Consider the following 13,698-nt stretch of genomic DNA (forward strand, 5'->3'; position numbering starts at 1 on the left):
TAGGAGAATTTCTTTTCTCTCTGAGGGTGGTTAGTCTGTGAAATTCTCTTCCCCAGAGAGCAGTGGAGGGTGGATCATTTAATTTTTTTTTAAGGCTGAGTTAGATAAATTCTTGACTGACAAGGGAGTCAAAGGGTTTAGGGGGTAGGCAGGAAAGTAGAGTTAAGGCCACAATCAGATCAGCCATGTTCTTATCAAATGGCAGAGGAGGTTCTAGGGGCCAAATGGGCTACTCCTGCTCTTAATGAGTATGTTCGTATGTATAATGCAATTACTTTTGAAGCAGGTTGCAAGAAACTTGCTGAGCAGAGAAAATTCCTTCTTTCATACCCTGCTGCCAACTTGAATGAATACACTGAGGAATGTTACTAATTATTATTTGTTATTTCTGTAATGCTTTTGTTTTTTATACTGTAACAACTAATGAGATTATTCTCACTCCTCCTTCCTTCCCCTTCATATATTACAGAGATTGAGCACCATGGATGATACTGAGACCAGAGTAAGTTCGTATTGTCTTAAATCTTAATAGCTTTTATGACAGTAATAAGCAGAGGGAGTGGAAAGACATGCCAAGATTGAGGTACTGTCTATTTTACACAGAGTGTATAATATCTTTGTGATATCTCTGACTGATGTGATAATGTTACACAAGTGCTTTTATTAGAATTGTATTATTGTGGTTTGGTTGAAAAGTTGAGAAATCATCAACCATTCATACATTCTAAGATTTAAATGAACAGAGAACAAATGCATTGTTTATTTTTCCCTACACATCAGAATAAAACTAAAACAGAATTATTCATCAATCCAGTGGGACAACTAAAACTGAGTAAATTCATCTGCTAGCTTCTTTGTTGGCTTTATGGGTTGCTATATCTTAGCACATTCCAGCTTTGTTTCCAAGTCTGGCTGCATTAGGAAGAAAGGAAGAAAAAGCTTTTGAAGTTAGTGACTGTTCCAAGGAAGATTTTTTTTAAATAAATAAAATTGTACCACAATATTTTGAAGCTTCCTGCTCCACTGAAAACAGTAAGCATCTTACGAATACTGAAAGATACAGCAGATCACAACTAAAATATTTGTAGCTTTACAAGTTGTGCTTAAGATGCAAGTACATATGAACATATGAATTAGGAGCCAGGAGTAGGCCACTTGGCCCTTTGAGCCTGCTCTGTCGTTGAATAAGATCATGGTTGATCTGAATGTAACCTCAACCCCACATTCCTGTCTACCCCCAATAACCTTTCACCCCCTTGTTAATCAAGAATCTACCTCCGCCTTAAAAATATTCAAAGACTCTGCTTCCACCGCCTTTAGAGGAAGAAAGTTCCAAAGACTTTCAATGCTCTGAGAGAAAAAAATTCTCCTTATCTCTGTCTTAAATGAGTGACTCCTTATTTTTAAACAGTAACCCCCTAGTTCTAGATTCTCCCACAAGAGGAAACATCCTCTCCACATCCACCCTGTCAAGACCCCTCAGGATCTTAAAGGTTCCAACTAAGTCACCTCTTACTCTCTTAAATTCCAGCGGATACAAGCCTAACTTGTCCAGCCTTTCCTCATAAGACAACCTGCCCATTCCTGGTATTGGACTAGTAAACCTGCATTTCATCTTTCTTTAAATAAGGAGACCTGTACTGTACACAATACTCCAGATGTGGTCTCATCAATGCCCTGTACAACTGAAGCATAACCTCCCTACTTTTGTATTCAATTCCCCTCACGATAAATGATAACATTCGATTAGCTTTCCTAATTATCTGCTGTATCTGCATACTAACCTTTTGTGATTCGTGCACTAGAACTCCCAGATCACTCTGAATCTCAGAGCTCTGCAACCCCTCACCACTTAGATAATATGCTTCTTTTTTATTCTTCCTGCCAAAATGAACGATTTCAAATCTTGTTGCAGTCAAAGGTTGTAGCACAAGTACAGATCTCACTACCAAAAAGACCATACATGGCTTGAGCCTAGTGTAGGGAGCATCATGAAGAAGGTTCCTTTAAGAATGCCTGTTCAAAATTAAAAATGAAAATATTGGAGGCTTTTTTAAAACACACAAAATGGTTCATACAAATTCCAAGTTTTAAGAACATAAGAAATTTGAGCAGCATTAGGCCAAATGGCCCTTCAAGCCTGTTCCACCATTCAATAAGATCATGGCTGATATTTGACCTCAACTCCACTTTCTCACCAATTCCCACATCCCTTAGTTCCCAAAAGTTGTACAGGAGTGATATGGGGTAAATAATGAAGGCAGAATGTGGAGCCTCAGGACGAATGAAAGACTAGCACTACCCCTATCCTGCTGTTTAATGGCTAGCAAGGTGGATATTCCATAGCATGCGGTGAATGAGCGACTGGATGCCTTGTTTGGCACTACAGAGTACTCTCCCCACATCACAACAGTGATCTCACTGAATGGTGTCTACTGCACCTACATGAACAGTGCAGCAGAAGAAAGTACAGTTAAAGGAATCTGACAATGTTAAAACTAACCAACAGTACCATGTATCAGTTATATGGTATGTCCCACAATGTATTACTTATTTCATTATTTCTTATTAAGCAGTTCCACATTTAGTGCTAGTTCAAGCCAAGCTTTTATCCAACTAGAGATAAGAAATTTCTGCCTTTTGACAGAATTCCGACTTCGTAAATATTAAATTCACCCATGGAAATGACTTTCCGACCTCCGCCTCGCCATAGTTGTTTGTGCACTCGACCTCAATCTCATGTGCTTTCAGCCAATCTCTGACGTCCAGGCTGCAATCTGCGAACTCCAGAATGGGAAGTCCGATCACAGCTCGTGTCTGGACCTGAAACCCAACTGCCACCACTCGGCCTTGCACCAGTCCGGACCCAGCTATTGTCACTCATCCCACTGGGAGGGCATGCTCTGCTTTTGGACGATCAGTGGAGCTGAAGGGTTTGGCAGATAGCAGAGTTTGGGTGGGTGGGTGGGTGGGTTAGGAGGGAGCAGCGGAGCCCGAGTCTTAGCTGGTTGTAGTGAATCGGTGCTGGTTTTGAGTCATGGTGGCCTGGCCATGAAGGGTCCTGTGGGGCCCCAGGGCAGGTCGGTATTGCTGTAAGACTGAAAGGCGAGGCTGCCAAATGAGTGAGAGAGTGGGAGGTGGGGGGTTGGGATGAGGGGCTGCTGAGTGAATAAGTGTGGGTGGGGATTTAGAAGAGGGGCTGCCGAGTGAGTGAGTGGGTCGGGGAAGGGGTTAGAAAGAGGGGCTGCCGAGTGAATGGGGGAGGGTGCTGTGAAGAAGGGCTGCTGAGTAAGAGTGATTTGGTGGAGGGGTTGGAGAAAAGAGGCAGACGAGTGAGTGAAGGTGTGGGATTTGGGGATTGGGAAGAGGGGCTGCCAAGTAAGTGAGTGGGGGGAAGGTAGTTGGGAAGAGGGACCACTGAGTGAGTGGGAACAAAGCAGGTTCAGAAGAGGGGCTGCTGAGTGAGAATGGGTTGGAAGGGAGGGGGGTTGGAAAGAATGGCGTGTGTGTGTGCGCGTGTGTGTGTGGTGGGAGAGGGGTTGAATACAATGTGTGCATGGGGTGGTGGAGGAGAAAGGGGCTTCACCGAGTCTTCTGTCACCAGGGAAGCCGACATGAGTACATAAAATAATATTTTTATAAAGTATTTTAGAAGCATAAATTTTCATATTTACATGATGTATTATGTTGATCTATAATAGAGAATTAGAGTAATGTACAGCACAGAAATAGGCCATTTGGCCTATTGAGTCCATACCGACTCTCCGTGGAGCAATCTAGCCAGTCCCATTTCCACCCCCACCGCACCCCCCCAAATTATCATAGCCCTGCAAATTTATTTCCTTTAGGTGCCCATCCAATTTCTTTTTGAAATCATTGATTGTTTCCACTTCCACCACCGTCATGGGCAGTGAGTTTAAGGTCGTTACCACTCACCGTACATGAAAGTTCTTCCTCACATTCCCACTGCATAAGCAAACTTACTAAATGTTACTATGCTGCTTTATTGCTGCTTTGTTTTTGCTGGCATCTGGGGTCATGTTACCAAACATCGCCATCCATCTCAAGTGTACCCAAGTTCTTTATCCCTTAAGTTCCGCATCCCACTCCACTCTGATCTCTGTCTGGCCTTCTACTTTTTTCCAGTGAAGCTCAATGCAAGCTCGAGGAACAGGATTTTACAATCTTATTAGGCACTTTGCCCCCCACCCCCGCATTTGACTTGCATAATTTCAGATCTAACCTTTCTTTTCAGTAGGGGATCTGGCAATATGGCATGCGTGAATCACCGCTTTGGGGTAGAGAAAGACAAGTTAGCATTGGGATGGTGATCCTTAGTTTGGTCATCATGCTGATGGCGCAATCTGCTCTCTTGGTGTTGGCCTAGCTTTTCTTCTTAATGTAGGCTGCTGGTTCTATACCACATTGCCAGCTTTTCCTGTTTCCATTTCAAACTTATTTTCTTCTCACTATGTTCTCTGGGATGAATATTTGGACCCCACGAGACAGGGCCCAAAAATACCATTGCCAAATATGCTCACCAAGGTAGGGGTAGGCAGGATTGCAATCCTGCCCAATCCCAGGTTAAGGCCAAAAAAGGTGGTTGAGGAGCTCATTAAGAGCTTGTTAATGGGTGGGGGGGGGTGTTGAGATTCTTATAGTCACACTGGCTGCACGTGCTGTCTGGGGCAAACCAGGTGAAGGGAGGTGGGTACTCATTGAAAAGCCAGTCATGGCTGCCCCAGGGAATTACCCCAGTGCCAAAAAAGGAGGAATGATGAACAGGGGGACTTGGCCTTTGATAAACTGATGCCTTTGGTGCTACAAAGGTGGTGGGGAGAGTAAGCAGTAAGCAATTGGGCAGTGTAGGGAGTCATCACTCTCCTGGCATCGTGGGAACATAAGACCGGGATGGGGGTGGGAAAGGGTGCCAAGGACAATTGGGCAACCAGCTTACCACAAAGAAGGCTGCAACTGGCAATAGGGGCACAACTCTCTTACTTTGGGCCCTGTGCTACACCCTCTGCAGGAAGCCTGGACACCCAGGCATTAGGAGGGCGGGGGTGAAAGATGAGGGGCAGGAAGGACATGAAGGCCATACCCTCAGCATTTACATGTGAAGATAGACTTCCCGGAGATGACAAAAAACCAGTGCACAGGAGCCTGTGACTCTCCAGACAGCTGGTCCCAGAGATCTGTGACTTTGTCAAAAACTTTGCACTTCACAACACTGGTGCCATGCCTTACCAGTAGCCATCAAAGTCAGAGGTCTTGAACTTTCAGTTCTGTTCCTTCCAAGGATCAGTAGCAGAGCTTGGTGGCATCTAGCAAATGGTAGCACACCACTGCATCTTGTAGGTCACTGATACCCTGTTTGCCGGGGCTGGACAATACATTCATTTCATAACAGACCCACCCTTGCAGGCACAGAGGACAGTGGGTTTTGCAACCATTGCTGAATTCTCTGGGTGCAGGGCAGCATCAGTCGCATCCATATGGCCATTGAGGCACCCAGCAATGTCCCACTCAGATTCATCAGCAGGAAGCACTTCTGTTCCCATATTGTCCAACTGGTCTGCAGCCATAACAAGGGCTTCCTCCATGTGCACTCTTTTCCTGGCTGCTGCCATGACTCTTTCATCCTCTGCCAATCCAGGTTGTTGCAGCTCTTCACTCTAACCCCCTAAGATTGTGGCTGGATCCAGGGGATATCCCTTGAAGAAATGGTTACTAATCCCAAACAGAGTCACAGAGGCGATATAGTCAAAGCCACCTGTTCACTAGAACAACCATTGAGCAAATCATCTTCTGAAGATGATTTTCTGGTGTCTGGACTGGTCAGGTGGTGCCATGTAATATGTGTGCAAGGGTGTCGCTCATTGTGATGATGTGTTGTGCTTTCCATAATATGGTCCTCCAGAGAGATGTGGACCTTGAGGATGGGGAGGCCCTGGAAGGGAACAGATCATCAGAGGAAGAAGAGCAACAGGACATGGGAGAAGAAGAGGTGGAGGCGTTTGAGGGGGAGGATGCAGAACAATGAGGTGTTCCAGCTGCACAGAGAGGTGGCCGGGCATGGCGCAAGGTGTAAAGATCTCACAAGGTTGCCATGAATGTTGGGGATAATTTATTTCAGGAACATATCAGTGGAGCCCCTCTAACCCAGGATGGAAGGGCATGGTATGGAACTCATGCTGAGGTGCCTGTGCTAACACTTCCATTGAAGATGCAGCCTGGAACATGTAAACTATTACCGATGCACATCTGCGTGGAGCTTTTGCTGTCATCGTTGTGGAACACTTTCACCACCTCATACCACTTCTTGTTCCACCATTAATAAAAAGAGTCACACAAGTGTGTCTTCAAGTATCATTATTTACATAGTATTCAAAAAAGAAAACAGTGCACAGTTACAGCAGGAGGACACCCCATTGGCCACTCAGTACATGACGCGTTGATGTCCACACTCGATCATTTCTACAGAACCCTGTGGCATTGGAGGAGGTGGAGGCAACGTATTCACTAATCTCGCCTTGCAGCTGAGACGCATGTGGTGGTCAGCCTCTTAAATCCCTTGGGGATTTCTCCAAAGGCTGCTGCACCTGTATCGTTGCTGGACCAGCCTCATTCATGGCCCTGCTGCACAAACATCTCACTGTCAGTGATGCCAAGGAGGCCAAGGATAATGACGGAACCTCCTGAAATTCTCAACCCTTGGCAAGCACTCTGGATGGCTGGAGGGGAGCACCAGCTGGGATACAACTGGCATCCCCACCAATAATTTGATGCCACTGACCAGTCCAGGCAATACAGTGTGGCATGCATTCTGTGGACATCAGTGCACATTTCCTATATGAACTCCAAATGCTACCACTTATGGTTCCCCATGAGGTTGTCCAGTCTCCCGATGGAGGAGCTCATGTGCTCATAGGCCTTACCCACTATGGTGTACATGAGCTGGATTTACTTCTCCATTCTCTGCCCTTGATTCTGCACTGCCTCAGGGGACTCCAATATGTGGGGGGACATCTGCTGCTGAAATAGGTAAAGCCTCCTTTCCAGTGAATCGTGAGCCCTGCTTCTGAGCCCACCTGACCAGGGCTGTGTCTGTCCACCCGCCTTCAAGGGGAACTGACCACAGCTGCCTCCTGCACTCTGGTAACGTGCTCCTCACCCGGTGTCACCCTATCTAAACACAAGTGAGGACCCATTGAGGTGAGAGTACCAGTGATGGTGCATTGTGAGGTGTGACAGTGCTTCATTGCTCCTTCAGTTCCTTGGTGGTCATCTTGGGCCGGTGATGGAGAGAAGGTCTTGTGAGTTGGATGCTTGCACCTGTGGAGACACAAGAAGAGATCATAACGGGTAGCCTTTGAGTGCAGAGGCCTCTACAGTGCTGAGGCTTCCCAATGCAACTCATTATTCAGCCTGCTATTGGACAGGTGGAATGCAGTGCACCCCCATGATATGCAAATTGTCTTCTGTTAATCACCATCTCCACCCTGAGTGCTGATTTTGTGGGGGAAGTCTTCCTCCTGGTCCATGATCCTTGCAATTTCCATTACTCAATCCTCCACTACGATGATGATCATCTCCTGTTAGGACCCTTCCTTGGTCATTATGTGCTTGTTTCTCCTGCAAGGACAAAAGGGAGCATTGCTATCGTACTGCCAGTGGCATCTGCTGCAATTCATTGGAGGGGCATGTTTCGGTGCTAGCAGGTCCTCTAGTAGCACTATGACTCAGTGCTATTCTGAGGGGTGAGTAAGTGCCTTGGCACACACCCCATGCATGTTCAGAAGCAGCATGTGCTCTGCTCCTCCGCTGATGTGGCTGCTGGAAGGTGAATACCCAGAGACATATCCTGAGGGTTGATGGTAGCGCTCACTTTGCAGAGCATATGAAGTAATTAAATCCTTTCCTGCACTGGATCCAACTCCTCATGACGCTTCTGCCACTGATGGTGACAGTGATTTCTTCCCAGGCCTGTTTAGTCTGTGTGGGTGGCCTCCTGTCGCTGTCCAGGAAGAGGACAGCGTCACATTCATGTTGACATCTGAAAAACAAGGGGCTACATCAGTTTTCTCTGGTTCTTCTGAGACATCATTGAACTGAGAAGTCCAGCTCAAAGTTCACTGTGATTCTTCACTGCCACAAAAATGGCTGCTGTGGTAAATTTAAATCAGACCCACGCTTGAGTTGGCCTGCTTTCATTCCGGTACCCTGTGGCCGCTAATTGGCTGCCAAACCTGCCTCCGTATCAATTAAGGTGTTGCCCTGTGAAACTCGGGACTCATTCCTATTTCTTCCCAGGGAATGGTTGAGAACCTGGAAACAACCCTGACTTCCATTTCCTGCCACTGATGTGAAAATCCAACCCTCCTCCATCTCTTAAGTGCCTTTAATTTATTTGATTATGCTTCTTCCTATTGTCTCTTATTAATGCCACTTAACTACTTCCAGTTTTTCATTTAAGTACTTTACGGACATACCATTCCCTCTCTTGTAGATGTATGCATTTGTTTACTCAATCCTTTCTGTTTCTTCTGCACCTTTTTAAATGCTGTTCAACTGTAATTTTTCTCCTTTCCATTGAAAAGTCTATACCTGAAAATGTAATTTGTCTGTTCTTTCTCACAGATCCTGACCAAACTGTTAATTATTGCCTGTAATTTCTATTTTTGTTTCAGATTCTCAGTTTTATTTATTTTTTACTAATTTTATGGGCGGGATTGGCGTTCTTTAATCACAGTTAACAAACATTATGATTGTTATGTTATATGGGGCAGTGAAAAGCAGTTTGAAAAAATTGAGTGAGTGATCAGATTAGTTTGTGATTGATTTCTTGCTGTCTAGTGAAATTCTGGCTGCAAATTGTTGTGCTTGAAAGTTTAGTGATTCAGTTACACTTATTTGTGGTTGTTTTCTAGTTGTCCAATGAATTGGAATATGTTTTGATTTAAGTAATCGGATATTTAAGTCAATCATCATAATTAACTTAAAAGAAAATGGCTATTTGAAATTGAGGGAGGCGGTGGTGCAGTGGTATTGTCACCGGACTAGTAATCCAAAAACCTAGGGTAATGATCTGGGTTCGAATCTCACCATGTTGATAAAAATCTGGAATTAAAAGTCTAATGATCAATTAAAAACCCGTCTGGTTCACTAATGCCCTGACTCCAGACCCACAGCAATGTGATTGACTCTTAATTGCCCTCTGAAATGGCCTACCACATGGACTGCAATAAATCAAGAAGGCAGCTCACCACCACCTTCTCAAGGGCAATTAGGGATGGGCAATAAATGCTGGCCTAGCCAGCGACACCCACATTCCATGAATGAATAATTTTAAAAAATCAAGATCATTTAACCTATAGATGTAATGACAGTGGGGTATCAAAGTTTGATATAAGCAAGACATTAAATCATTTAGATCAGTTAGCTGCCAGGAAATTTGCTGCACAAAAAAAATTCCTTTATTCATGACTTGAATTCACGCGCCAAGTGTTACCTTTATAATTGTTGCTGAATTATGTCTTTGTGCTGTGACTTTTGGTGTAATTTGTTTGACTGTGTTAGTTAATGAGAATGCTGTGCTATTACCACTCTTTTCTTCCTCACTTCAGAAGCCAGCTGTGCAAATTGTTTGGGATGTCACTGAGACTGGAGAAAGTTCACAGCGTTTAAAATCAAGTGGAAGTACAGGTGGAGCTGAGGAAATGAGAGATGTTGAGGTAATATCAAACCATTAACATTTTCTTTTCAGGTGGCTTTGTCTTAAAGAAAGGCCACAAAATTCAGCTCTGTAAGCCCATATTTTAGGTACTACATTGCCATTGTGTATACAAAATGGTTTTGGCGCCGTATGCACATAGATCTAGTAAAACTCATGTCAGAAGCCATTCTGGTGAGTGTGTTAGCTCTGGTGTTAGGAGCATGTGTCCGATGAGTAGTCTGATTGTGATGTCAGGAAGTGTGTAATGCTGATTTTACATCAGCTGTGCAATTTTTGACCTAAAATGTCCCAGCAAATGCCCCCTCTTAAATACACACGGATCAAAATACATTCAGCAGCAGGAAGGACACCCCCATTAGTGTTATTTAAAAGGATCAGCAAATACTTTCAGGTTAGTTGCTAATCAATTTCTACTGGCTGTTGTGCATTTGTAGAATTGCTTTGTGTTTTATATTGCTGTTCAAAGGTGAAGCCGGCAGTGGGTGGTGCATGTGGTGAAGGCCTTGGTTCTGGCCAACTTGGCATAGGGTTTGTGCAGTTTGGAGCTTATCCTTTCATGCATGAAAGTGGTGGTGAGCTTCATCAGTGCATGTTTGACCCAACCTTGATGCAGTGTCTGATGGCCAATGTCTCAGTTTCCTATTTGGCTAGGGTTTCCAACTCTCCAGAAATGGCCTGGAGTCTCCAGGAAATGAAGATCAATCTTTAGAACACAGCTCTGTGCAACCATGGAGAAAAATCATATGGACACTAAAAAACAATGACAGTCAAGCATCATTCAATTGGGTAATGAGTCTTTTTGCTTTCTAATTGGTGTAGGAAGGCAGTACATCACAAGGATGGATGTGTTAGTCAACTAATAGCTGGAGCACGGGGGAACCATATGAAGAAACCTCCAGAAATACATTTATTCACAGTTGCCAACCTGAATTGCAGCACAAGCAGATTTCACCAGAAGTCTGAGTGCTGTAGTGGAAATTCACACTGAAGTGATGCAGTCAGCTTGCTGAACCCATGCCTCCAGAGGATTAGCTTGGGCCTCTGGATTACTGGCTCAATGACATTACCACTATGCCACCATCTCCCCCTTGAATTCAGGTGAGTTCTTCATGGAGAGCCTAGCCTGAAAGGAGTTTTCTAGGTTGCCTCCTCTTTTCTCCTCCCTCTTCTTCTCATGCTGCTTTTCCTGAGCTGGCCACCTTAGAAATAGCTGGTGGCAAGGGCTGTGCCCTCACAAAGGTGAGGTTATTCAGCATGTAGCAGACCATGATGAATTGTAAACCCCCACTCTAAGGTCAGTGGAAGCATTGTTTCAGCATGCCAATGGTCTGCCCTATCACATGGTGTAGCAGCACAGCTTTCATTGTATGCATGCTGAGCACATGGATGTATGCATGGGTTGTTACTCACAATAACAGGTTGTAGTGGAAGAATTAATCCAGGATGTTCTTTTGGCTCAAGGACGTTTATTTTCAAGACAACTCCTCAGTGCTACTGACTTCCAAGTAGCTTCCACACAAAGTGTTCCAGCTGTATCTTTTTATTCTATTTAGATGGGCTAATCAATGCCCATCACCTGTTTAACTAACAATTGCCTTTAACAAGGCGATTGCCACAGGTTGCACACTGGAATATTCAGCTCGTAGCTTGAATTGTCCAGCAGTCGCCCTTTGGTTTGCAGTGGTGGCTCAAATGCAGCTGGCACAGTGTACTGCTGCAGAAAGAAGACATCAAGACTACTGCTATGATACAGGGCATTGAGCAGTATGGTTCGCTGCCTATGGTCACACGCATGTTGAAAGAGTGGAATGTCTTTTGGTTGCAGTATGGGGCAGAATGAATGGCAATGTGCAAGCATGCTGTACTATGGGAAGCCTGGAATTCTTGCAAGGCTGTGTGTTTGCCCCATCTCCTTCTCTCTGGCAAGAGACAATGAAATGTAGCTAACTCCCGATGAATAATGAAATTCAGTGACCTCCCTCATGCAACAGTGGAAGGCAACCTGAGATGTTGCAAATATTTCCAGCTCCTTTTTGGAAGAAACTGGATGCAAAGTTATTCATGGCCATGGTCATGTTCACAACCATTGGCAATACAGTCCCTGCCCTGTTTGCAGTCGTAAGTGACTGATTTCAGTGAGGACATCCTTACTGAAGTGCAAACTTCACACACATTGTTCTTTACTGAGGTTTAGGTAGGAGAATTGCTCCCTGAGCACATTGGGCAGACATGGCCTCCTGCTGAGAGGCCCTCTTCCCCCACCTCTACCTCCTCTTCCCCCGCCTCTTCCTCCTCTTCCATCAACGTGCACTGCTCTGCATGACCTCTGTTCATTCCCAAATCATGCTGTATTTCAAGGGTAATGGTTACTATTGCACCAATGTCTGGGAGCAATTGCCACTTCAAACAACCATAGAAATTAGTGTAGATTCGAAGTAACTAACAAAAAATCAATGAGCAACTAATGTGTAAGCAGTTAATGATCCCTTTAAATAACACCAGTAATGGAGAATCCTTCTTGCTGCTGAATGCATGTACAGCTATGCAAAATTAAGAGAAGGCATTAGCTAGAGTGTTGATCTCCAAAATTGCACAGCTGACATTAAATCAGCATTGTTGATTGACGAAGTCATGACCTGCCTGCTCTTCATACTTCCTGTGGCCATTCACTGTGCACATGCTAACACCCTCACCTCTATGACATTTGGCATTTGATTCACCCCAGAAGTGTGCATAAGAGCGGCATTTGCCATTTGAACACAAAATTGTGTCTGTAGTCCACAATTCAAGGGTACTACCAATCTGAATTTTGCACCACTAACATTTCACATATTGCATATATTTCATCAATGACATTTGTCACTTTGATTAGCACATATTCTCAGTACAAAGAAAAATTTAGAACAAAAAACTGTTGAGTTCTAGCAATTGAATCAATTTATTTAGGATCAAAGTGGATTGGAGGAAGGTCAAGCACTTCATAGCCAAAGCAAATCCACCCTGAAATTTATTGGTGATGATACTAACATCCACGAGAGAAATTTGAGAGAAACTGCTACTCCTGTTCCAAAGGTAAGAACTTAACCATTGCTAATCATACTAATGATGGTTACAAAAATGCAGCCATTGTGAAATTTTTGATCCAACGTTTTGGTGAAGAAGGATAGAAAGAAATGCTTTTATGACCGTTGCTAAATTTGCTGCTTAATGTAGAACTAAGCCATATATACCAAGAAAGCTTTTAGTTTTACCTTTGAATTAGCCCATCTCAGCTGGAGTTCAATGTGATGCAATTTATTTAAACATCCACAAGCTAGTAACATAGAAAAGGAGTATACCATTCAGCTCTCAAGTCTATTCGACCATTCATTTAGATCATGGCTGATTTGTATCTTAACTCCATCTATTTGCTTTCATGCTGAAACTCTTAATACCCTTGCCTAACAAAAAGTAGGGGAAGAAAATCAGCCTGGTATTGATTACAAGCAGAGTGGAAAGAGAGTCAGACTTTGCTTCATTCTATAGAAAAATGCACCTAAATAATACTGGTCTAATGCTTCATTTTCTACCCTCAATGTCTCGAACCTGTCTTCTGTTTACTTAATACTGAACTTTGATTACAGGTTGGCATCGATGCTGTCGCTCCTAAACACCCCAAGTCAGTGAAGGCATTTAAGCAACTGACTGCAATGGGAATGTTACAGCAGCAGCTTGTGTGAGTAGCTGATTATAGTTCTCCTGGATTCAACTTCACTACTAGAAAAACTTGTTTTCATGTGTTGCATTGTTTAATCCATTATTTCAGGTGGTATAGCATCACAGTGCAATCACAGACAACCTTTAAAAAGAACAAATTCTTATAAAGTTGCTTCTTGTGGGGGAAGTGTAATTCAGATGGCACATGTCCTGTTGGGAGATCCAGAAGTGGGCAGTATTTCTTGGGACAGAAGCAGCCGGCTGAA

General features: G+C 44.0%; 1 protein-coding gene across 1 annotated transcript in view; it reads left to right on the forward strand.

The window, feature by feature from the left end:
* The window catches only part of axdnd1 (axonemal dynein light chain domain containing 1), a 248,778-nt gene that overhangs the window by 213,541 nt on the left and 21,539 nt on the right, over positions 1-13,698 (forward strand). Inside the window, exons 24-26 of the mRNA XM_078561454.1 lie at positions 470-502; positions 12,683-12,808; positions 13,360-13,451. Coding sequence (XP_078417580.1) covers positions 470-502; positions 12,683-12,808; positions 13,360-13,451 — 251 coding nt within the window. The remainder of the gene's footprint in view (positions 1-469; positions 503-12,682; positions 12,809-13,359; positions 13,452-13,698) is intronic.

This window comes from Cetorhinus maximus, chromosome 17 (genome assembly GCF_964194155.1).
Source record: "Cetorhinus maximus chromosome 17, sCetMax3.hap1.1, whole genome shotgun sequence".
Lineage (NCBI taxonomy): Eukaryota > Metazoa > Chordata > Chondrichthyes > Lamniformes > Cetorhinidae > Cetorhinus > Cetorhinus maximus.